This window comes from Pogona vitticeps, chromosome 14 (assembly GCF_051106095.1).
Source record: "Pogona vitticeps strain Pit_001003342236 chromosome 14, PviZW2.1, whole genome shotgun sequence".
NCBI classification, from domain to species: domain Eukaryota; kingdom Metazoa; phylum Chordata; class Lepidosauria; order Squamata; family Agamidae; genus Pogona; species Pogona vitticeps.
This window is the reverse complement of record NC_135796.1, coordinates 6412392-6438924: the sequence shown is the minus strand read 5'-3', so window position 1 is coordinate 6438924 and position 26533 is coordinate 6412392. Positions and strand designations below refer to the sequence as shown.

General features: G+C 41.9%; 1 protein-coding gene across 6 annotated transcripts in view; it reads left to right on the top strand.

Moving 5' to 3' along the window:
* Positions 1-26533, top strand: part of TBX5 (T-box transcription factor 5) — a 139175-nt gene that overhangs the window by 97358 nt on the left and 15284 nt on the right. For all 6 annotated transcript variants that reach the window (XM_078381631.1, XM_078381632.1, XM_078381634.1 and 3 more), the window contains 3 exons: positions 6750-6902; positions 9963-10054; positions 22404-22630. In XM_078381631.1, coding sequence (XP_078237757.1) covers positions 6750-6902; positions 9963-10054; positions 22404-22630 — 472 coding nt within the window. The remainder of the gene's footprint in view (positions 1-6749; positions 6903-9962; positions 10055-22403; positions 22631-26533) is intronic.

The following is a 26533-nucleotide window of genomic DNA, read 5'->3' as shown; positions in this document are numbered from 1 at the left end:
CCGACCGCAAGCCGGCTCCGCCGAGGAGGAGGAGGAAGAGGAGGAGGAGGAGGAGGAGGAAGAGCAGGAGGGACCTGGCCCTGTCCTCGGCCCCTTCCCCTGCTCCCCCACCACCACCACCAGCCGAAAAGAAGCTAGGAGACGCGCGCATCGGGACGGGTGGTGAGGATGGTGATGAGGATGACGGCGACGACGAAGAAGAAGATCGGGAGAACGGCGGGCCCTTTCGCATCCTGGGTGTAGGAGGAAGACGAGGGGTGGCAAGCTTCTGATGCATCCCGCCCCCCCCCAGAACCACCCCCCCCCCGATCCCCGCGGTGGCGTTCCTTTCCGCGGGATGGAGGATAAACTGGGGTCACTTCTCTGTCCAGTTGTCAATTGTCCTTATTTATCTGGCTCCATGGCTGTATCATTTCCTCTGTAGGTCCCATGATGATGATGATGATGATGATGATGATAGTAGTAGCAGTGGCAGTAGCAGTAGTAAGGAGGAGGAGAAAATACAGAAGTCAAACTCTGATGGGCCTTCCAGATTCAAACAGATATGAATATCCGACTCACTGCTTGCCTGATTTGATAACTGTTGAAAGGAAGGAGATCTAGAGATGTGGCAATACTTGGCCATAGACTTGGAGAAGGGTTTTGAAAAGATTGCCAAATACAGAAGCTTACAAATTGAGATCCAGCAATTCTGGCAGAAGAAAAACAAAACAATTCTATGTATTCTGGAAGGCTTTCACAGCCTGGAATTTGATGGTTATTGTGGGGTTTTCGGGCTCTTTGGCCGTGTTCTGAAGGTTGTTCTTCCTGACGTTTCGCCAGTCTCTGTGCATCTTCAGAGGACAGGAGTCAGAACTCCAGAGCACAGAAATCACAACACCCAAAATAGTTCTAGTTGTCCTTGGTGTTTTAGGTGCAATATCAAAAGACTTAGAAACCCGTTTTTATACTCTTCCCGGTAAATGAGATAATGATACATTAACTTCAGATGACTGCCTTAATCACAACAGCACATATTTTAAAGAAATATCTATGAATATCTGAGGAATGACAATATTCATAGAATTAAACCCAGCCAACGTTTGGTATAATGGGCGTAATAATAATAATAATAATAATAATAATAATAATAATAATAATAATAATAATAATAATAATAATAATAATAATAATAATAATAATAATAATAATAATAATAATAATAATAATAATAATAATAATAATAATAATAATAGCAGTTGTAACATGAACGTGTTTGCTTTCTATGCTTCTCTCTTACCTTTCCAGAAAAGAACTTGCCAATAGGGTAGACTTGTCAAATATTGTTATGCAGTTACACTGAATTAATCATCTAGAAAGATGTGAAAACAGAAAAACTAGCTTGAGCTCAATAATTTTTTTTTTGAACTTTTCAGACTCCAGAAAACTCTGCAGACAAAATCCTATTGTTTTCCCCACCAACAATCAGGACTAGCAATTGGCCTTAGCCCTTTGTTCTTTCAACATCTCAAGAAAGTTAAGATCATTAGTGGAATTTAAGAGAAAGTAATTAAAACCCTTTGCTACCATGTTTCCCTGAAAATAAGACAGGGTCTTATATTAATTTTTGCTCCAAAAAAACCAATAGGGCTTATTTTCAGGGGATGTTTTATTTTTTTCACGTACAACCATCTACATTTATTCAAATATAGTCATGTCCTCTTCTTCTGTTTGCTGCACAAGGGTGGAGGGTGGGGTTTCACTTAAGTGGGGCTTATTTATTTGGTAGGGCTTATATTACGAGCATCCTGAAAAATCATACTAGGGCTTATTTTCAGGGAAACAGGGTAGCAGTAGCTGTGATAAAGTGCTGACTCCATTTTTTGCCTTAGTGATGATTAGCTATCATACGGCAATGGGTATGTTCAAACCAAATAAGCAAGGTTTTTTTTTTTGGGGGGGGAACATGTATATAAAGAAAAAAGACTGCGGACCTCAAAACCTGATGTCAATTAAACATGCTTATCTTTAAGGATTCAGGAGAATCTGTGAGGAAATTGAAATAAATGGTAAACCTTAAGGACTTTTAAAAAAAAATCTTGCAGGCAGTGAGAGTAAATAAACAGAATTATATTGATAATTAAGGAGAAGGGTATACCATTAGCATCAAAGAGTTGTTCTTTATAAATGAAAAATGGGCCCTAAAAAAACAGGTTGTCCTCTGGAAGGCTGAGCACTCTTCCAGAATATTCTACCCATCATCCTTTCTCATTTCCTTGCCCTTTTCCATCAGCTAACCAACATTCTCTTTCTCCTAACCCGTCTCTGTTTTTAATTTATTTTAATTTTTGCCCATATTGGTGTACCCCATTATTTTTAACTTTGAAAAAAAAAACACCCCTTGATTTTTCTGAGAGGACACTCTATCTTTTCAATAGGTCTTGTGCATCACATGTATGGAGGGGGGCATTCTGAATAAATATGTTCAGTATAAGTCAACGTGGTTTTCGGGGGGGGCGCTGTGCTACGCAAAGCTGGCAAGGCACCTTAAAAACTTACAGAATTTATTTGGCATACTTTTTCATGGGTTCTAGTATTTAAAGTACAACAAGACTATGAATTGCTTTTGTTCCATAAAGTGTTTTAGGTAGAACAAGTCAAATCTGCAAAAAAATAAGAAATACGTTGCAGTCCATTTCCCACTCCTAATGTGAGTAGACCTGCTCAGTGTTCGTTCCAGCCAGCCAACGAGTCATGCTGTCTCTTAGAAGGAGATTCCGCCCCTGTCCAAGTGTCCCATTCTTTGACTACACACAAACATAATAATAATCATGTGGCATCAAGTCGATTCTGACTTACAGCAATTCTTTTCAGTGCTTTCCAGCTATTCAGAAGTGGTTTACCACAGCCGTCTACTTGTGTTTTCCATTTCGCAGAGTGGCATTTTTTAAAAAATTGCATATTTATTGTTTTTGGTTTTAATATTTCCTTTTAGTAATGTAAGATGCCTCTTTACTCTTTGTTTTTAGCTTTAAATATTGTCTTTTAAGGATGTTAACCACCGTTGAACGCTCATTGTTTTCCACTATAAATATGGTCTTTCACTGTTGTGAGGTGGGTGGGCAAATAAATAAATAAATAAATAAATAAATAAATAAATAAATAAATAAATAAACAAACAAACAAACAAACAAACAAACAAACAAACAAATAAACAAATAAATAAATAAATAAATAAATAAATAAATTCTCCTGGGGACTGTGCAGCTTACCCAAGACCACATAGGCTGGCCCTACTCACAGGAAGCACAGGGGGGAATTAAGCTCCCAACCTCTGGCCCCACAGCCAGAAACCTAAACCAGAGAGGTATCCTGGCAGCTCCACAACACAACAAATCAACATGCAATATTCTATGGCTAAGCGGCCATCTCAGTTCTCAGTTTGCTACTTGGGGTTGATTTATTTATTTGCCCCCTTAGATTTTTTTTTAAAGTTTATTACAACCTGCAGGTTCCCCCCCCCCCCCACACACACACACACTGCTGTTCCCTGTGTCTTGTGACCCTTCATTGCCTTCATTTGTGTTAGCACTTTCATCTGAGTTTGGAGGAGTGGCAGAGCAGACCCTCTGGGTTCTGCCAGGCAAAGTAATTCAGAATTAAGCTTTGGCGATGAGGGGATGATAGTATGCAGGAAAGGAGGGCATTTAGAGTCCTCAGCAGCTGGTGCTCTTAAGGATGCCTGTGTCCCTTCGAACATCTTGTTGTTTTAGAAGTAACTGGGTTCCTGTAAGGAAACGAGGAAAGTATGGCAGGGACGTAAGTGCAACCTCTACCCTTGTTGCTTAAGAGCGGCGGTTCCTTACTGACAGGGCTTAAAAACACAAGGGGTTGTTGGTGGGATTAAACAAATATTTTTCTGCTCTACTCAACTGAGCATGAAGATGCTTTCTTCTTTGACACCCACCAGAGCACAGTGGAGATTCTATGATCTCTATATCTGCACTACAGTTATATCGAGTTGATGCCACTTTTACTGCCAAGATTCCATCCTACAGAATCCTGCAGTGTGTGTCTGTCTGTCTCTCTTTCTGTCTGTCTCTCTCTCTCTCTCTCTCTGTATTTATATGTGCAGTGGTGCCTCACTAGACAGTTATCCAGCATGACAGTTTTTTTGCTAGACATTGACTTTTTTTGTGATCGCTATAGCGATTCACAAAACAGTGATTCCTATGGGGGAATTTCGCTGGACAATATTTGGTCCCTGCTTCGCAAACCGATTTTCGCTAGACGATTTTGACAGCTTCCTCTGTGCTCGCAAAACAGGCGTTTTCGGGACCTAAGTTTCGCAAGACAGCTATTTAAACAGCTGATCGGCGGTTTGCAAAGCGGCTTTCCTATGGCTGATCTTCGCTAGACAAAGACAATTCTTCCCCATTGGACCACATTAAACAAGTTTCAATGCATTCCAATGAGGAAATGCTTTTTGCTAGACAATGATTTCACTAAACAGCGATTTCAGTGGAACAGATTATCATTGTCTAGCGAGGCACCACTGTACCTGGAATTGTAGGTGAGCAGAAATCCCTTGACTGGCTCTGTATCAGAATAAAGGGTATGGGAAGCTGCGGTCACTGCCTTTCAAGTATCACCTCATTCTGCCTAAAGACAGGGCCAAGCCTGGGTTTACGTATGAGTGACTGCATCCTAGGGAGTCTAAAAACCTGGTTTAGCCAGAGTTGCAGCAGGAGATGCTGCCTTGTTGCTAATACATTCTTGCTGCTACATTAGCTGTCCCATACAGACCTCATTGCATCCTAGACTGGGTTTGGTAGGCAGTGCCCACTGAGATTGTGCGAGACGAGACTGGCTGGAAGCAGAAGGAGGCCTTCTTGATGTTGCCTCCAAGATTATGGAATGCCACTTCTCCCAAAGGGATTCGTCTACACTAAGCTACTCAAAGACAACCTGTTAAGGCCCAGTGTCCCTTTGTCTGTGAATTAAATTGTGTCCAGTCATAAGTAAGCCTCACGGAGTTTAGTGGGCTTTACTGCCAGGTAAGTGGGTGTGGGACTACAACAGCAATTAATTTTGCTTTTAATTTAATTTAGTGGCCAGAATCCTACTGATGTTCAGGTAAGGTTTGTTCTAATTTGCTGCAACTGATTGTGATTAATTAATAATGTGACAAGGTATACATCTGATGATTTGCCTGACTGTACAGCCACAAACAATTAGGCATAATTAGCTATGGGAGGTTCTTTAAAACCTTACATAAACACCAATAGGACTTTGGTCAATAATTTTAAAATATGTTATTACAAGTTGATTGTTACAATACTAGTTTTTAAATGGCCTGTGATCTGATTTTATAATAATTGTTATGCTTCCGTATAGAATATTTAAGGGTTACCAAATCTGCACTTCCTGCTTGCTTTCTCTCTCTCTCTTGCATGCTGCTGTTGCTAAATTGCTTTAAATTATGTAATATTATTGGGGTCTGTTATTTTTATGTCATATGTTTGTAATTTGCTGCCAAGAGAGAAGATTGTCCAGGAAGGCAAACGAAACATTATTTTGTCAAATAAATTACTTTTTGACATAGGGAGGGATGTTCACAGCAATTTGGATTTCGAGGTGGGTTACAGCAGAAGACAAATAAGAGACACTGAACTGATCAAATCAGTCAGTTGAAGAAGCCATAGGGCCTTGTTACATATTGTGCAAAATCGAGGCATCTGCTTTCCAGACTCTGCCACTTTGCAGGGAAAGCTTCGTATGGCTTTCCATTGAGATATGGGGGAAACTCCTTTTTCTGGACCTTGATTGTTATCCTGCTCGGGACTGATGGAGGAGTTCCCCAGCAACACAATGGGCACAAACCTCCTTGGGCTTAAAGCAAAATGTGAATCCCAGCTAGACCCTTCAAGCAACCCTCAAAGGATTTTAGAACACAGTTGTCTGCACTTTAACATCCTGGTGGTTGGTGGGCAAGACTTTCTGAAGATATATTGGGGTGGGGATGTGTGTGCAAAGTTTCTCAGTGGCATATTTGCATGCTATTTTAAAAAATCCTGCTGCTGAGCAAGTAAGTAGACCCTGGAGTAAGCTCCTCGAATCAGGGAGCCTTTGATGGTCCAATGCGGCCATCATTTTCATTGATTCATTGGGCATGCTCTCGATTCCCAGTGTGGTGTATGTGGATAGATTGCTGGACTAGGAGTCCCACTCAAGCAGGGAAACTCCCCAAGGGAATAGAGTGGGTAAAACCACTCCTTAAATACCTCCCTTACCTTGGAAGTTGCTAAAAGTAGGTTTTGACTGGACCGCACACAACATGTACACAGATCTGGCTTACTAGCCAAGCAGCCCGGTTTCCGCCACTGCGTCGGTCTATGGACTTGGGCATCATGCGCCACTTTAGGATGGGCAGGCAAGGGTCCTCCCCCCACCCCATCCTACGGCCTATGGGTCCAGGCCAAGAAAGGTCCCTCGGGGTGCCACTCGTGGGCCAAATACCCACACCCTGACTGCCAGCGACCCCTCTAGGGGTGGGGTGGTCAATACGGCGGCCCTGTGAGCGCGCGTTCAAGACAACCTTCGCCACCAGCCCTCGGGGGGGGGGTCGCGGGGAGTCGCCTTGCTTGGCCAACACGCAGACCGCTCCCTCTCGCCCCCCCCCCCGGAGCGCAGCGCCCTCTCCCCCCCCCCCCCGCCTCGGTCCGTGTGCGGGTCCGCTCGCTCTGATGCCCCTTTTGGCTTCCTTTCAGATCATCCTCAACTCGATGCACAAATACCAGCCCAGACTCCATATCGTCAAGGCCGACGAGAACAACGGCTTCGGCTCCAAAAACACGGCCTTTTGCACCCACGTCTTTCCGGAGACGGCCTTTATCGCCGTGACCTCCTACCAGAACCATAAGGTAAAAGGAAGAGCCGCGGGGATGGGGTCGCGGTGTGGGGGGGGGGAGAGCCCGTCCGCTGCCGCCGCCGCCGCCGCCGCCTGGTGCCCGCCCGGGGCCGGGAGCGCCAGCCAGGCGAGGGAGACGCCGCCGGGTCCTCTTTGTGTGTGTGTGTGTGTGTGTGTGTGTGTGTGTGTGTGTGCGGGGGGGGGTTTCTCCTCCTTTGTCTCTCAAAGATGGGAGGCATGGGAGGGAGCGAGGGGGAAGCGAGGGGGGAAAAGCCGCCCCCTTCCTCCCGCTTCTGAAGCCCCGCCGATCTTTGGAGACGCGCTCCGGGAGCGATTTGGTGCGCGATGTGCCGCCTGCATTTCCCTCTTTCAGGGAAACGGACTCGAGAGGCCACGCGGTCCCCGAGAAGCCTCGGGAGCTAGCCATTGCGGCTGCAGAGGCACCGAGACGTAGTGGTTAGAGTGGAGAACTTGGGAGGGATCTAAGCCAGCGGAAATTTCCACCGGACATCTATCTGGTTATTTCCTCTGCAGCTCTTAGGGCGAGCTCCAACCTATCCTGTCCTCAACGGCCCTGCTCAGTTCCTGCAGACTGAAGCCTGTGGCTTCCTTTCAGGAGTCAATCCATCTTGTATTTGGTCTTCCTCTTTTCCTGCTGCCTTCCACGTTACCCGCCATTATTGTCTTCTCCAGGGAATCCTGGCTTCTCATGATGTGCCCAAAGCAGAACAGCCTCCCTTTCTTCATTTGTGCTTCCAGAGATAGTTGAGGCTTGATTTGTTCATGTTCGTATAGTCCAGTGCCATATTTCAAAGGAGTCATTTCCTCCCCCCCATCAGCTTTCTTTACCACAGCAGAAAAAGGGGGTCTTGGACTGCCCACATAGGCTGAATTCTGCTCCGAGCCAAGTCTAATCCAGTGCGGGATGTGGCCGGGGATGCTGGCAAATCTTTGGATCCACGTCTGAGTCTGAATCTTTGGTACCAAGTCATGAGTTTGAGACTTTGGTACCAAGTCCCAACCTCCATGTCCAAGTCCCTCCAAGCTTTTTCTCCCCAGAAAAAAATGCCAGGGTGGGTGGATTTCAACTCGCAAGTCAAGTCCAAGTCACTGAAAGCAAAAACTTGAGTCAAGTCTAAGTCAGGTCACTGGTGCGAGTTAGTCTGACATGCCAGCAAGTCCTGTGACTCAGGTCCTCGTCCCTGGAGGCATCCCTTTTATTTTAAAACTCATAAGAATGGTTATACACAGTCACTTTCAGTTCATACCATACTTATAAAAAATGTTAATTCTAAGTATTTGGCCACTCACAATGGAAAAGAATAAACAGGCAGAGGTCTAATACTGGAGATTTAGGTGCTCTTCTGATGGACCCAGAACCGCATGGTGCCAATTCATACAGATTTGAAATATCTGGAATGAAGCAGTACTTTTCTGGAAACAATCTGAATCTGAATCTAAACACGTACGATGATTCATTAGCAATTGTATTTGGAGAGATGCGGAGGCAGAATTTGCTTCCAAAAAGTTATACTTTCTCCCTTATAGGTCTCCATGTAAGGCAAAACATAGTGTTGGAGGAAGATAGAGGAGGGCTTCACATTTTGGGAATGCCAGCCATAGCCTCTCTTTGTAGGGATTTTACCAAGATGCAGAATTTGGAGATGTTGTTTTGAGAAACAACCCTGTTGTGTTTCTTCTTATTTGGTGGCAGCCAGGTTGCCCTTATTGTTCTCCCTGCTTCCTTGTGTTGTGCCTTATTAACATGTTGTGTTAAGAATTGTTAAGCACAATAAAACACAGGGAAATCTGCTTGGGTTTCCTATAGTGTCTGTTCCTGACACCTTGATACCAAATAAGGAACAAAACAAGACCCTTGCACTTAAGACTGCTAAAAGATTGACATACAACTTAACGTGATGCTAGAAGTGTTCTTGCACTAACAAAGTAAATTTGTAAATTTTCTTTGGAAATGGAGTTTTGGTTGTATCCTCTGTACCCAAAACGAACTAGTTAAGGTGAACACATTGACGAGTTATGTCCTGTCAGGTTCGTCCTGGCTGATGCCAACCCTCCCAGGATTTTCGAAGTATAAAATGCTCAGAAATGGTTTGCTAGTCCTTCCTCCTGGGTAGTGGCCTGAGACTGGCCAGCTTGCCTACACAAATGAGGATCTATCAGGGGTCTCCTACTAACGCTCCTCAGACTGAAGAAGCTACCTGGATGAGTAGTGAAATGCTTCAGCCTAATTAGAAAGAAGTCCAGTTGCCATGATTCAACTTCCAGATACAAATCACTCAATTCTCCATTCTGGGGGGTGTATCTGATTTACACACACCTTACAGAAAACTGTACATTTCTCACCTGGGAGAAAAACCTCAGCTGTAAGGCTTTGAGGCTTAGCTAAACCTAGCTCTGTGTAGCTTCTTATTCAGAAAGAAAGCTAATAGCTTGCAGTTGGGCAGAAGAGGAAGGTTATTCAGAGGTAAGCCCCAAAGCTGTTCAGTTTAGGCCCATGTATGTTGAGTTTTTTGCTAAGTCAGGTAGAACTCCCAGAATGGGGAATTATTGAATTTGTAGAAATCCCACCTGCAATTATCAGTATTTATCAGTTGTCAGTATTTTTTTTTCTCACCATCTTCATGATGTAAAACCTTGAAAACCAGAGAATTATAAGAAAAACCTTCAGACTTGAAAGAGTTCTCTGGTTGAAAACGGTACATTTTTGCATGCAAAAAATTGTAAACCGCCCGGAGAGTGCTTGTAGCGCTATGGGGCGGTATAGAAGTCCAATAAATAAATAAATAAAATAAATAAAATGAACACTGTTCCCAAAGATTAGAAAAGGCAACTAGAAAATCTTGGATCATGCTGGTTAGGGGATTCAGGGAATTTCAGGCAAAAAAGGAAACTATTCCAAACTTTGCAGTCTTATATGTATCACTGCCATGCATGGCTGAAATTTTTAGAGATTAATTTATTAAGGACAGTCATTTTAGCCTGTTTGACTGGTGATTTGGGTTCAGGATACATGAAAACCCGTACTTGTTATTTTTCAAATTTCTCCTCCCAGATCACCCAGCTCAAGATTGAAAACAATCCGTTTGCAAAAGGATTCCGAGGGAGTGATGATATGGAGCTGCACAGAATGTCAAGGATGCAAAGGTGAAGTCTGTGTGAATGTTCTCCGTAGAGACAAAGAGTTGCATTGGCTTCTTTTACCAGCCAGTGTCCCATATTTGTATTGATCTAGATGCGCTCGGATGACATCTAAAAGATCTGTGGATCCTGGTGGCTCAGCAGCTGTTAAATCTTAGTCACTACTTTCTGAGCAGTCATAGTATTTCCTTTCCTGAGCTGAGCTTCATGAAAACGGATTCGATTGCCTCACCGCAAAAGCTATTGGTGCAGTACTGATTGCCATTCTCCTGTGCTGTCAACAACTGAAGTCCTCTCAGGCACCCTTGAACAGAGCTGAAACTAGCAATCTTTGTGCCTGGGGTTTTGCTGTGATCTTGGTTAACTTTAAGTGCTGTGGAACAAGTATGTAAGCAGAACCCTTTGCTTTAACTTTGGTTCATGTAAGATAGTGCCATCTGTGAAGAGAGGATGGAGGAATGGGGAAGAATGCCTGGGTCTGAATATGCAAAAACCACATGAGTTCTGCATTGAGCCCTCCTATTTTATGTTTCCTTCTACCTGGGGGAAAAGGCTGGAGGTGGTATATGCACAGGAGGCAGGCACATCTGTACTCTCCCAGCAGCACATTTTTGTGCCATTTGTATTTTGGATCCTCAATTCATAGCTCTTGTCATCTTAGCTGAGAATGCAGCTATATGATGGGGAAAATATGCATAGCTCTGTTTGTGATCCAGTTCTTCAAAGTGGGTCTCTTGCTGGTTTCCACGGGAGAAATTGCTATAATCACCCAGATGACTACAACCAGTTTCTCTTTTCACTCCAGCTGCTGGGACCTTTAACATTTATTTTTATAAAATGGCTTGGCACTAATTCTTTGCAGTGCCAGCCTTTGAATCCTTTTAAAAAACTGGGGACAACAGATGCTCATCCCATAGGCACTACTTTCTTTAGGATCAGGTATCATATAGGGCAGAAATGAGAGAAAAATACTGGCATCACAGTGCAAAATTTCAACCACTTCTGGTGGCTGAACTAAGAAAAGCATGTCATTGTTTAGTTGTTAAGCTGTGTCTGACTCTTTGTGACCCCCTGGACCAGAGCATGCCAGGCCCTCCTGTCTTCCACTGCTTCCCGGAGTTGGATCAAATTCATGTTGGTGGCTTCGATGACACGGTCCAACCATCTCGTCCTCTGCCGTCTCCTTCTCCTCTTGCCTTCACACTTTCCCAACATCAGGGTCTTTTCCAGGGAGTCTTCTCTTCTCATGAGATGGCCAAAGTATTGGAGCCTCAGCTTCAGGATCTGTCCTTCCAGGGAGCACTCAGGGTCGATTTCCTTCAGAATTGATAGGTCTGTTCTCCTTGCAGTCCAGGGGACTCTCAAGAATCTCCTCCAGCACCACAATTCAGAAGTATGATTCCCACTCAAAAGAGACAATTTCCCAGTGGGCTTCCCCATATTGCCTTTCTGTCATGCAGTTGCCTGTTTTTAGTTCAATTTCATCTTTGCCAGCTACTAATATCTATTATGGTGTGGTGGATAGAGTGACGGACTAGGACTCTGGAGTGCAAGGTTCAAATCCCCACTCAGCCATGGGAACTGACTGGGGGAGTGGAACTGGTAGAAAACACTCCTGAAATATCCCACTTACCTTGAAACACTTATTCGGGTTGCTATAAGTCAGTTCTGATTTAATGGCATAGAACACACACAAAAACTATTATATAATTTCATATAAAACAATATTATAAATTTCATTATATTCATGTCAAAGATATTTGTGATGTTTTTATGTGTGTCCTGTGGATGGATCTGCAGACTCTGGAAATTCTTAGATGAAACCTGCCTTTGAGGCAGCTTCAGACCCCTGCCAGATGCTCTGATGGATTGGAGGAGAGCCAAATCACAGCACAATACAGGTCATGGGAGAGGGCCAACGTTTAGAAGAGGTATCATTTTGGACTACAGATCCCAGAATCCCCCAGCCAGCAGGTCCATACAGTCTGTGATTTCTAACAATACTGAATGGTGGATTCTAGGAGTTTTACTCCAAAATATCACTTTTCCAAGTTCTAGAGAAGAAATGTCCTTCTTGCCAGAGAGATAAGGGACCTCCCTCTCTATTACCTGATGAATAGATGTGTGGAGGCCAGGTTAGCGTCATTTAATCTGAGCTTGTTAACAAGTATTGATATTAATGTACTCAAGCAAGGCCCCAGAGTCAATGTTCAGATGCTGGGCTGGTTTATCAGAGTGAGAAGTAAGTGAAGTAAGACCCAACCTCATCCAAAGAAGGGATGGGGAGTGTGTAATCCTCTAGATTAGGGGCAGATAATCACAGTGGGGCTGAGGGTCATTTTCCATTTTTTTTCCCTCACTGCCTAAGAACCATAATCCCAAAGGAGGAAGGGCATGCCCCTAAAGGTTTATTTGCATCTCATTCATTCATTCATTCATTCATTCATTCATTCATTCATTCATTCATTCATTCATTCATTGGTCACAACAATGAGTTTACGGTACTAAAAAAAGCTGGTTCTTTTAAAAAAGTTTTTAAATTGAAAAGTCCTTTTGCACTCTCTGCTGGCCCATATCCTTTTAAAATATGATGTGAAAGGTGTGGGGGGCAAAGGTGTTGGATAGCCAAAACATGGAAGAATTGAGTCACCCCTATGATGGACACAAAGGCAATTTCTGAAATTTATAAGTAATTTGGGTAGGGGGGTGGAGTGCTGTGGGGGCCTATAAAACCGCCCCTGAAAGGCCACGTGTGCTCTAGACCAGTGGTTCTCAACCTTGGGTCCCCAGATGTTCTTAGACTAAAACTCCCAGAATCCTTCATCACTAGCTGTTCTGGCTAGGATTTTTAGGAGTTGTTGTCCAAGAACATCTGGGGACCCAAGGCTGGGAACCACTGCTCTAGATTTTGACTGCAATTCATATCAACTGTATCCAGTATAGTCAATGGTTAGGGATGGTGGACCTGAAGTCTAACATTAGCTAGAGGCAGTGCCAGTTTAAGACATGCTTTGATACTATGTGAAAAAAAATGTCCATTATAATCTGAATCCCTAAAGTAAGGATGGGTCGCTGGGACATCCAGATGTTTTTGGACTACAAATCCCAACAGTACTCTCCAGCAAAGCTAGTTGTAATGGATGATGGGAGCTGCTGATCAACACGTTCTAGATAGCCACCGTTCCCCACCTATACCACAAACCGCATCATGTTTAGCTGGTATGTAAATTGGGCCCTGTTCCAAAGTCTGATCTAAAGACAGGACTCCATTATAATAGCATTTAGTTCAGAGTCTAAAATTATCGGGCTGCACTGATGAGACACAGAAGATACGAAACACACACAGAGACAAATAAGTACATGTATGCGCCTAGTGAATCTGAGTCATAAATATTCACATCATGTCTAATTGGGCCTTCAGGCTGTGCAACTCTGGAGTACTGGCCATTCTGTGTCTTGCATAGCAAGCCTTCTTTGCTTGCGTGACACTCATAAGCATCAAGAGGAACTGACCGCTCAAATGATTTTTCTGGGTGCTAACATTTGTTTTTGTATTTCTATACAGTCCCACATAGTGTCAGGATGGTGAAGAGAAGGCAGGCAAAGCCAAAGGCATTAACAGTCATGGCACTGATTTTGTGGCACCTTTTGTGGCATACATTTATATGACCATCATCTCTCATAGGTCAGCTGCTTCATCAAATGCAAGGGGTTGTCAACCAGAATGACATACATCTAATGAAATGAGCTACTGTCCTAAAACCCAATGCCTTTAAATGCTTTTTCTGCAACAGGTCAAATTATACATTAAATGTGTGTTTCCTGCACTTGCAAAGGATTTCCTTCCTTTAAATTTCTATGTCGAAATAATCAGACTTGAAAATGCAATCCAGGTTAGACATTGCAGGCAACAGATCCGAGGTATGATCATGAATGGTTACTTCTTAAGTTTACTTTGATTGCATGTTCATTGCCACAATGAGAGAGAGAGAGAGAGAGAGAGAGAGAGAGAGAGAGAGAGAGAGAGAGATCTTCTACCACAGATATCAGAATAGGTAGCTAGATCTGGGTGCTCTGCACCTTGACGTAAAGAGGACAGGAATAAGTATTTCTGTCTTGAGTGGCAAAATATTGCAGATCCAGTCTGCTAAACACAAATAGATCAATAGGTATGAGTCTCTACATTGAAAGAAACAAGGAAATGAAAAATTTAACTCTGATAGGTGCTTGTGATTCAGCTGTAGGATACTGGCCAAAATCCTGCTACTTACTTTTCATGGCTAGTCAAATGGTATAAATCACAGCAGCAAGTTCCAATAAGGAACATAAACACAGATTTTTTTTTAAAAACAATGGCAATTCAACAATGCAATTTTTGTTATTTGCTTTACCCTGGCTTCTGTTAATTCATAGGATTCTGCCCATCACGTGTGTAAATATTACCTGATTTAAATATCACATTTTAAAGTTGATGGTTAAAATTAAAAACAATATTTCGGTTGAAAGCCATACTTCTCGACTTTGTTTGTGGCATGTTGAATGTTTGCCATCCTGATATTCAGAGCTATAAAATGGGATTTTGTTGGACCTACTCTATTTGTGACTTACTCTCGGATTCCAGCTGTTATCTCTGTAAGTATGCTGTGTGATGATTTCCCTGTGTCCCAAGCAACCTCCTTTTTGGTCTTTCTTCCTGTATGCATGCATTCCCTAGCATAGCTTTCATAGGAGAAGTATGTGGAATCCAAAACAATTGTGTTCCATGACAACTTAAACTTTTAATGAAAAAGTCTGCTCACTTTTCTGGGCTATAGCCCACTTCCCTAGATGCATGGAGTTTGTTCAAAATATGAGGTAGATATCAGGGCTACATGCCAGATTCAGACAAATGTGTTTAATTAATTGAATTGCCTTGATTTGTACAAGTTGTCTGCAGTACAGAATGAATTAGACAAGGCACAAATCCCTTTAACCTTTTCCTTTTTATTTATTTATTCATTTGTTCACATAAACAAATTTTAAAGTTGCCTAGTATGCAAAACTCTTACAGTAGCAATATGAAATCTTGCAAGTTTACTCCCCTTTTAAAGGTTGTCATGTTGCCAAATTTCAAACACTTCAGAAAAAAATAAAAAGGTTTTGTTTCCCCGATAGTGCCAATCAAGGGAAGGGTTACTAATGGGTTTCAGTGCAGGGCACAAATCAGATAGGACGGGGCAAAGATCAGTCCAGATGAAAGCATTCATCCCTATTAAAGCCCAAATTAACTTCATAAATGGGCAGGAGACCCATGAATAACATGAATTCTGCATGACAGTCTAGGATAAAGAGCAGTCTGGGATAAATAGCAAATTCTACAAAGGAGTTTCTCAAAGTAGGCACCTTTAAATCTGCTTTATATATAATATATAATATATAATATATAATATATAATATATAATATATAATATATAATAGAATCTTTAGAAATCATGTATCCTCAGCTGAGTGCTTAGTCTTGTCCATTCATACTGTGTTTGTCCACACATGCACATATACTCAGTAATGAGACTAAATAACAGATGGATGGATGGATGGATGGGTGGGTGGGTGGGTGGGTGGATGGATGGATAAATAAATAAATAAATAAATAAATAAATAAATAAATAAATAAATAAATAAATAAATAAATAAATAAATAAATAAATAAATAAATGGGGAAAGCAAGACAAATAATTGGGGCCAATAGGATGGGATGTGAAGAATAAATGTCCTTATCTAAAACATAGAGAGATGCAAATGCAATAAAATACAAATTATCAACCACAAGATTAAGCTGAATTACTCTAATCTTTCTTTCCTCATCACTCCACTTTCTCTTGCTTGCTCAATTCATGCCCATTCTAGATATCTAGATCAGTCCAATTTGCAGTGGACATTCTTGATTTGCTCTGAAACCAAAGCTGCTGCTTCTGCTTTGATCAGGACCTCATGAAAATCAAGTCTGGTTTGATATTCAAGATATGGCAGAAGCTAATGCACAGCCCTCCTCTGTATACTTAAACTAAACAAGTATATTCTGGTCCAAATCCTGTTCCATAACTTGTATTTCTTCAAGGGTGATGATGTTGGGAGTCGGGGAGGTTTTTGGTAATCTGTCCTAAGGCTTGTCCTACTCAAATGGAATCTATGGCATTGATCTTACATGCATTCTGCAAAAGCCTTTGGTCTGTGGAAGAGGATGACATCTTGAACACATCCTTGCATGCCCCAGCAGTGCCAAATTTCCCAGGGAATTTCCTGATTTTCTGGAACTAATGAAAGTTACCTTATTTTAATGTTGTTGCAGAGTTCTTCCCAATTTAAATGTTTATCCAAATTAGAAGTGGACAAACCTGTATCAGCTTCTTTCATTTTTAAACAAATTTCAAATTCTTTCATCAAACCTATAAACAAAAGTATGATTTTTTAAAAAGTTCTTATAAAAAAAGGAAATTCTAAGACAGGATTTTCACTTTGGGACCCTCCTGATGCTGCCAGACTTCAGTTTCCATCAGACCTGGCCAGAATAGGTAACAATCAGAAATGATGGGCATTGCAGTCCAACAATTTCTGGTATGCCATACCTTCTTTACCTCAATGCTGAAAGAATTAATTCATTATTAATCAGCTATTCAATTAAAACCAATGTAATCAAACAGCGAAGGTGTCTAATTTCCTCTTTCCCTTCTTCTCTGTGTAAGCTAAAAACAGGATCAACCAGAGGGCATTTGGACACAAAATTCTGTCTTTGTTTTAAAATGGAGAAGTGTAAAAATGCCAGCCTAGGATGAGGGTTTTGTTTTTATTATAAAAAGGTAAAGGTTCCCCTTGACATTTAGTCCAGTCGTGTCCGACTCTGAGGGGTGGTGCTCATCCCCATCTCCAAGCGTTTGTCCGAAGACCATTTCTGTGGTCACGTGGCCAGCGCGACTAGACACAGAACGCTGTGACCTTCCCACTGAGGTGGTACCTATTTATCTGCTGACATTTTTACATGCTTTTGAATGGCTAGGTTGGCAGGAGCCTGGGACAAGTGATGGGAACTCACTCCATCATGTGGATTCGATCTTACGATGGCTGGTCACTGCAACGCTGGCCCTTAATCCTCTCACAATCAACCAGTTTTCAGTTCATGCCCATCTCCAATAGGTTGTAATGGAAACATGGTGTTCAAATCACCATTTGATCCTGCAAATTCATTGGGAGTGGCGTTGGTAAAACCCCTCCTTAAATATCTCATCTGCCTTGAAAACCCTGTTAGGGACACAATAAGTAAAATGTGACTTAGTGACACATAACAATAAACCTTTTCTGTAGTGTGTTTTATTATTGCTATATGTCAGTTTGAGATCTTCAGGTCTAAGTGATTTATAAAATTTTACCGATAGCGCAACAAGCACACAAATGAAAGCAAACTCTGTTTAATATAACAGTTCAGGCTCCTAAACTGTGGACATTTTATTAAATAATAATAATAAAAATTAAAATTATGAACAGGTGGCCAGTTCTGACTCCAGCTTGTTCCTGACACAAAATGTAGCAATAAGATCATGGCATGCACAGCAATAATGCCAGTAGTCCTGAGCTCAACCTGTGTTGGCTTTCTACACACACTAAAACTCACCTGTTTCTAATTGTTATAAATGCTCTGTGTCTTCATGTGTGTGTATATATATGTGTAGGTCCAGGGCATTTCCCTTTTGTTCAGGGGAAGTTTTATGAGATGAGATCCTTTCCCAGAAATTTGTCAGCACAGCTGGAAACCGTATGAGAGACTCTCCTCCACCCCAGACTAATTCTATGCAGTTTGCCAACTCTGTCTCCTGTTTTTTCCCCTCTCTTTGTGTCTCCCCCACTTGTGCTTGAATCATAACAGAACAAGAAAAAACAAAAAAACAAAATTTAAAGCATACAAACAGACAAAAGAAAAAAAATGCCCCAAAATAAAGAACTGGAATTATCCAGTTTCTTTTAAAGGGTTGATTAGGAATAGATGAGCAATTGCAACAGTTTCACTGAAAAAGAGAAGAGAAGAGGTCCCAGGGTTCAAAACAGAACATAGGCATGAACCTCAGTGAAAGAGGAACAAATATCCAGGTGGGTGTCCTTGTGTACCGTATTTTTCTCTGTATAAGACGCCCCCATGAATAAGACATCCCTCCACTTTTCTAACCCCAAATTAAGAAATGTAAGTGGGGCTTCACAAGTGTAGGGGAAAAGGGATGAAAGCACTGCAGGATCGCTTGGATCCCTGCTTTCCCCTCCACTTGTGTTTGTTCTCTCCTCAGCTTACTTCCGTGTATAAGATGACCCTCAATTTTTAGTCTAAAGATTTTACACAAAAGTATAGTCTTATACACAGAAAAATATGGTAATTGCCAAATATATGCCACCCATTCGAACACTGAAAGAGTCATAAGGTCCTCAGTCCATTGATTAATGAAAGGTGGGAATTTATCCTGGCAGTATTATGGCATTATTGGTGCATGAGAGTGCAGCAATGAACTTGTTCTGGTACTGGAAATCAATGTTCTATAAGGCAATTCTAAAAATGGGGACATTATAACTTTTAAACAAGGTTTCAGATGTTGGCCCATTTGTAGCAGATAGTCTGTTCTTGCTCCATTCCAAATTTGGGAAGTTGTAGACAAAGGAGTTTTTAAGTTAGGATTTTTTATAAAAAAAGTAAAACTGTTAAGAAACAGGAGAAACCCCAAATGTCCTCAGATTGGTATCTGTGGTATCTATAAGGCTCTCCTTCAACACATTTCAAATGAGTTGATTTTTGTCCCTGTCTTCACTGTCCTTCTTTTGCATAGTATGCATGATTTGAACTTACGACAAAGATTTCTAGTGACAATCTTTGCTAAGTTAGAAGCCTCAATTTTTTTTGAATTTCAAAGGTGAAGGGGCATATTTTGGAAAAAGTGCACATAGCATGTTCTTAGAGCTTTTAGTTCTATATAGCTTTTCTTTCTCAGGTTGCTATCCCAAGGAAAGGATTTGGAAATTGGATGATAATTTTGTAGTCTGTATTCTGAGTAAACATGACATCATTAGTTTACTGGAGAGGGTAAAGGGTATGTATGTTTCTCTGTTGTATGTTTTGCACCTACTCATACCTTTGCTTTACCATTTAATTAAGTTGAAAAACAAAACAAACACCAACCCTTCAAAGTATTTTGGCACAGAGGGACTACAGCCGCATCCCCACAGTTCTTACTTCTCTCCTCCCTCAGCAACCATAGAACAGATCATGTGCTCATCTTGTGGGATTCTTGGTAATTCTACATGAGGGAAGTTTCTGTTGAAATTTGTGTGTAGTTTTAAAAAGCCAGGAAATGCAATTCTCCAAAAAAAATTAATAATAATAATAATAATAATAATAATAATAATAATAATAATAATAATAATAATAATAATAATAATAATAATAATAATAATAATAATAATAATAATAATAATAATAAACACCAACCTCAGGTTGACGAATGTGGTACATTGTGCTTCTGTGTATATAAAATGCCAGGAAATGGCTCACTCTTGCTGCACAATATTGTGCCCTCAGGAAAAAGAATGCCAGGCTTTACATAGCAAAGGGGAGCCTGAATGTTGAGAACACCAGCGTCAGTAGTCAAGATGGTCAACGGTGTGCCCTTGTCTACCCACCGTCATTCAAATTTTGTTGAAAAGCAGCCATGACCATTGCTTTGTGAGAAATAGTTAACTGAGGAAAAAAGGGGTCAGCTTTTGGGATTATCCCTGGCTTGGTGTCTCTTTGTGAATGGTACTGAGCACAATTACTGATTTTTGACCAATACTTTATATGTGCTTGTGGGTCCATAGCAGATAACCTCAGTAGGTATGAAAATTAGTAGCATTACTGACTGTGCACACAAATTATTTGTACATTGCTGAATGTTATTGGTTAGAGTAAGAAGGAAAGGGGACTATTAAAAAAATGTAGGTGACTAATCTGATGTGTGTTGATCAACTTTGCATACATTTACATGTTTATAATAGATTGGTAATGATTACATAGGCATGTCACCAAGATACTCTCTTAGAAGAGGCATTCCCACCTGTGTATGAAAGAGGTGAAAGAGGAGATTCTTCTTCTCAGATGTGACCCATGCCTTTTTTTAAAAAATATAGGAATTTTGTTTGAACACCCTCTACCCCAAAGTTTGAAATGTTACATTTTTTTTAAAAAAAAAAACTTCTGTTACTCATAACTTCTCAGCAGCCTAGGTCTTGTCAACATTATTTGTGCTCTGATTGCCAAAGCTATTTGTTGTGTTATGCTGTTACTACTGTGTTGTATTGTTGTTACCAACGGGCCTGGAAAAAAACAACAACAGATAAATACTCTCCCATTCCCTCTAGTGCCCAATCCTGATACTGTACCTTGGATATTTCAGAGTCAGATAAGGGTGTATGTTATATCCCGGTCTGTTCAATCTGTATGCAGAACATATCATTTGGAAATCTGGATCAGATCCAGATGAAATAAGGTGAAAATTGGTGGCAGAAACAGCAACAATTTATAAAATGCAGATGGTACCATATTTCTGGCAGAAAGCAACAGTGCCATGAAATGACTCCTGATGAGGGTGAAATAAGAAAGTGCAAAAGCAGGAATGCAGTTGAACAGTAAGAAGACAAAAAAAATAATGACTACAGAAAAACTACATAGTTTTAATGTTGACAAAGAAGAACTTGAAATTCTTAAAGATTTTCATAAATTCAAATGGAGACTGTAGACAGAAGAAGACTGAGATTTGGAAGGGCAACAATGAAGGAAGTAGAAAAGATCCCCAAATATAAGGATGTGTCCCAGAACACCAAGCCCAATAACATCCATATAATTGTATTCCTGGTTGCTATGCATGGATACGAAACTGCGCAGTGAATAAAACAAAATTAGTTGAAAAGTGGTACTGGAGGAGAGCTTTGTAGATATTGTGGACCATCAGAAATGCACACATGTGTCCAAGATTTTTTTAAAAAGCCTGTACTGTCTCCAGAAGCAAAATTTACAAAACCAAAAACTGTCATAGTTTGGATGTATCATGAGAAGACAAATCTCACAGGAAAAGGCAATAATGCTAGGCAAAGATGAAAGCAGGAGGAAAACTGGAACACCAAATATGATATATATTGATTGACTCCTTAAAGGAACTCACAGCCTTGAGTCTTCAAGAGATGAGCAGGGCAGTTAATGTCAGGACATTTTGAAGGTCACTCATTCATAGGGTAGGCGACGTCTACGTTGGCTTGGGCACGTCGTGAGAATGGCTGATGGTCGGATTCCAAAGGACCTCCTGTATGGAGAATTAGTGCAGGGAAATCGCCCCAGAGGGAGACCACAGCTGCGATACAAGGACGTCTGCAAGCGAGATCTGAAGGCCTTAGGAATAGACCTCAACAGATGGGAAACCCTGACATCTGAGCGTTCAGCCTGGAGGCAGGCACTGCATCGCGGGCTCTCCCAATTTGAAGCGACCCTTGCCCAGCAGGCCGAGGCAAAGAGGAAGTCACTAAAGCAGCAAAACCAGGGAGCTGGACAGGGGACAGATTGGCTTTGTCTTCAGTGTGGAAGGGATTGCCACTCTCGAATTGGCCTCCTCAGCCACACTAGACGCTGTTCCAAGTCCTCCATACAGAGCACGCTACCATAGTCTTTAGAGACTGAAGGATGCCTATTCATAGGGTTGTTGTAAGATGGAGGTGACTTGACAGCACAAAAGCACCACCTTGGAGAACAATTATAAAAATACAAAATGGAAACCAGCAAATAATACTTCCTTTGCCATTTTGGTTTGAGCAGGCAATGGCATAAAATCTGAAAAATCCCAGTGAAAAAGCCTCTAAGAATGACTCAAAAGTGGCTTTTGAAATGAATTAGCTGTTACTTATGATACCTAGAAATTTGGTAGTTACTGCACAAATTTATCTTTACTCTCCCAAAGTAGCTTGCTACAGGTAATTAATTAGCTATAAGTTATAGGAACTCGTTACTTCCAAGCCTTGACAAAAGTCAAAATAAAGCTGTTGCCTGATTAACTGGAGGAACGTCCACAATCATCCACAGCCTTTTGGATCAGTTTATTCAACCATTGATCCGATCATCACTGTAGTCTTTACGGACAAATAGTTTCTGATGTTTCTGTCCGGATGTAGCCAGAGGGACACACTCTGTGCACAAATGGCAGACATGACCGAAGTTGTAGGAAACCAGGAGCGGGCAGAAATGCAGAAAGATATGGCTAGTTTGACGTCCATGGCTGCTGTGAGTTAATATGCTTCCCTCTTTTCTTGCCTGTGTTTCTAGCAAGGAATACCCAGTGGTCCCCAGGAGTACCGTCAGGCAGAAAGTGGCCTCCAACCACAGCCCTTTCTCTGGGGAAGCCCGGGCTTTGTCCACCTCTTCTAACCTTGGATCTCAGTTCCAATGTGAGAATGGCGTCTCCAGCACCTCCCAGGACTTGCTACCATCGGCCAGCCCCTACCCCGTGACCCAGGATCATGGCCAGATCTACCACTGCACCAAGAGAAAAGGTCAGGCATATTGGGCTCAGCTGCTTCTTCTTCTCCCCCACCCTTCCCCTGTAGCACATGGAGCAAAGCTTTGAAACCATTTGCTCATCCAATTTGTTAACTGTTTTAAGAAGTGTTTTAAAGTAATTCCTTAAATTCTGGAAGAGCAGAATTGCAATAACAACTTGCCAGGGACATTTGATGGTTCACAATTATTTTTATTCATTACCTTGGCTATTTCTAGTAATCAGATTTCTTTTAGTTTGAAACTGGTATGTTACTCATATAGCAATAATTAATAAATGTGTGGATGCAAAGCTGGAAATTTAAGAAGCAGTCCATCTCACCATAGCAGGAAAAGGCTGTGATCAGGAAGAATTTAGAATCTGTTGGGGGGCAGATTCAGTTCATTTTTTTTAATTGAGGAGAAGAATTTCTCCTACAGTTTAGCAGGATTGGGATTCACCACCATTAGCAAATTGTGTTTTTTCCCCCACTGCCAGAAGTGGCTGCCGGACCAGCAGCCTTAAGGCATCCATCACATGCCTCCAGAACAATCCTCATTCTGGAACAATGTGAGAGAAACCAGCCCAAAATGGTGAGGAGTGTTTTGGTAATATTCTGTGTACTAGCTTACATTTTAGAGCAAATTGAAGGGGAGGGGGAGGCAAGTCAGCAATTTTCTTGAATGTCCTAAAGTAAACAAGAGAGAGAATTTAACTTCTCAGTAGAATTCAAATGCTCGCCCTATTCCCCACCGGCTACCCTCTTGTGCTTTGTTTTCGGTTTGAGGTCTACTTTGTTTCCCAATTATTTCCTTGCCACCATTATTTCGGATCTCCAGAAGGTCTTCCAGCAGATGGGGTTTTCTGTATCAGCCACAATGCCAGCCATTTCACTATACATTACAAAGGCCAGCAGAGATGAAACCCAGAGGAGTGGCTACATAGCTCTGTGGAAGCTGAATCCACAACCCGAAAGATAACTGGTGCCTGAGGTAAAGATAACTTATCAGGCTGGGAGGCCTCTGAAAAGGATTCAGGATTAATTCCAATACTTAAATAGCTAATGCAAGTTATTTGGAGGGGTGAAAGAGGACTACTAGACTCCTTAAACCATTTGGGAAAGTGAACTGGGCAAAGCCTGAGTTGTTGGGTGAAAGTTTTATCTGCATTTTGAAATGCCGTGACCTCCCTCCCTGCCCTCCACCCCCCCCATGTACATCCCTTTCCTGGGTCAAGAATTAAACTTGATTTGGATGGATTAAGGCTTGTTTTCTTGACAATCTAAACCTGAAACATTAAAAGCCACCAATAAGTAAATGACTTTATTGCAACAGAACAAAATGCCACAAAATCAGGTTTTTCTGTTCCCCTGAATTTTACATGGTACCAAAAAAGGGGGGGTATGCAGACTAAATTCCAGCGAAGTGCAGAAATGGGTGCCGACACTGTGGCTGTGAGATTTCTTTTAACCCTTTTTTTTTCCTTTTTTAACCATTTGGCCTCATGTTCTGGGTTCTGTAGGACTTGACCACTTTTATTTAGAATCATAGGACACAGGGGCTGGAAGGGTCTGCAGGATCATCACGTCTAGCTACCACCAAAGCAGGGAATCCTCACCTAAAACATCCCTGACATCTTTAGGGATGTGCCTTGGCCCCTTGACCCTATGTCCAAACAAGTGCCGGACTTGTGTTGTGGCCTTTTGGAGAGACAGCGACCTGCTTTTGTCCAGGTCGATGCCAGTATTTCTGTGTTTCCAGCTCACTGGGGACAAGCCATGCCTGTTGAAGAAGGGCAAAACACCAAGGCTCAAGGCACGGGGCAAAAGGGCTCTGGAAGAGCTGGATGCCTGGATTTATTTTCATTTTTCAACTCACCTGCAGAAAGACTCCCTTTGCTTCCTAAAACAGTCAGCAGGAAGGGAGTGAAGGAAGCATTTTTAAATGGCAGTTAACTGGATCCTCTTGGATTGTTCCTTAAAGGGGCAACACGAGGTGTCTGTAGATGCTGTCATTTATCTCTCTACCTCATCCTTTCTCTTCTCTGGTTCTGAAACCAGTGATGGGTTGCCACAGTGTAATCTCTGATTAATTATTTAATCAATGACTTGCCAGCAGGAAAGGGAATGAAGGTTCGTAACTAAGACATAAAGCGTACTCTTCTTCTCCTTTCTCACCAATTCAGCCGATTTCTGGATTTTTCTTTCTCTTTCCCCACTTTTAATCCCTGTGCATGAATGTCAGATCACATGAGGATATCTGTGTCTATGCCGCTTCTCCACATGACTACCTTTGCGCTTTCTGTTGTACTCTGTGGTCATGCAAGAAACACACAAATATTTTGATTTGGTTTATTTCTACACATCTGTCCAATGACAGTACAAGTCCTATTTTTATACTGTTTTCTGCTGAAATGATGATTGTAGGGTTCTCTCTCTCACACACACACATACACACACCCCAGACTAATGCACTATCTTTGCATTTCTGAATTTTAAGTTCACTGACAATTAGTTCAAGGCAATGAAGTGACGTGTATATCTGATAAACACCATCACTGCTGCTGCTGCTGTTCCTTCTCTTGCACCTCCTCTTCTGAAAGCCATAAATCTGTCACTGCTAATGATGGACGTACTTTTAAAAGGAAGAGAATGATTGGAGTATCTATTTCCTGATAATATCTCAGAAAAAGTGGTTTTGAATGATCACAGTGCTTTGTGTACATTATATTGGAATTCTTGCAACACTCTTGTAAGATAGGGCCATCTTCTTATCCCTCTCTTGCAAAAGGGGGTTTCTAAGACTGGGAGACTCTAGCTGACATACAGTGGACCCTCGACTTACAGACGGCTTGACTTACAGACTTTTTGAGTTACAGACTCCTCTGGCCACAAAATTTAGGTTCGACTTGCAGCCAGAGAATCGAATCGACCTACAGACCAGGAAAAAAAACGGAACAAAAACGGCCAGTTATGGGATTAATCGGGTTGCAATGCATTGTAGGTCAATGGAGACTCAACCTACAGACTTTTCGACCTGCAGCCACCGTTCCAATACAGATTAATTTCGTAAGTAGAGGGTCCACTGTAGCTGTGGCAGAGGCAAGCTCCAGATCTGCAATTCCGCAGCCTATGTGCCACAGCCACAGGAAATCAATGCTCTGATTTCCTGTATTCCTAGGGTAATCCAAGTCTGCATTGCTAAGACTTAGAAAAGCAGAAGACCTTCAAGTGGGCACCCTGTTAAATATGGTCTGTTGTTTCTCAGAGGCAACTGCTGGCAATGTTGTGGTATTTATTTATTGAAAAATATTTTCATCCCACTTTTCTTCTTAAAAAGAATGCAAGGGGAGCAATGCTCCCCTTAAGGCTGCCCTGTTTTGTTCTGCTTTTCCCCATCCTCTCAAGAGTCAACCAGTGATCCTCCTCTTCCCCTCTTCTCTCTTTCTCTTTCTCTGCGCTTCTCCCCCCCCCCCCACAACTCATTTTCATGTGTACTCTCTCAGACAGAAACACACATGCTATCCACGCATCTGCATCTGCAGCCTGGTGATGTGGACAGGACCATTGGAGGGGTGAAGGCTACCACTTCTTTACTAGACCCTCGCCCGTCCTGGCTTATAAAAGTGGCCGGACAGGGACTGGCCAAGTGGGTCCGAGGGACAGCGAATGTCTCCTTGCACAAATAGCATCCCAGCATGATTAAAGGAGGCAACAATAAGAATATTATTGAAAAAGCCCTCCTTGAACCCCACAGTACTGGATAATTACCAGTCAGTCTCTAATATTCCATTCTTGGGCAAGGTGCTTGAGTTGTGGCTTCCCAGATCCAGGGATTCCTAGATGAGATGGGTTATCTAGATCCATTTCACTCTGGCTTCAGGCATAGTTGTGGAACCGAGACTGCTTTGGTCGCCTTGG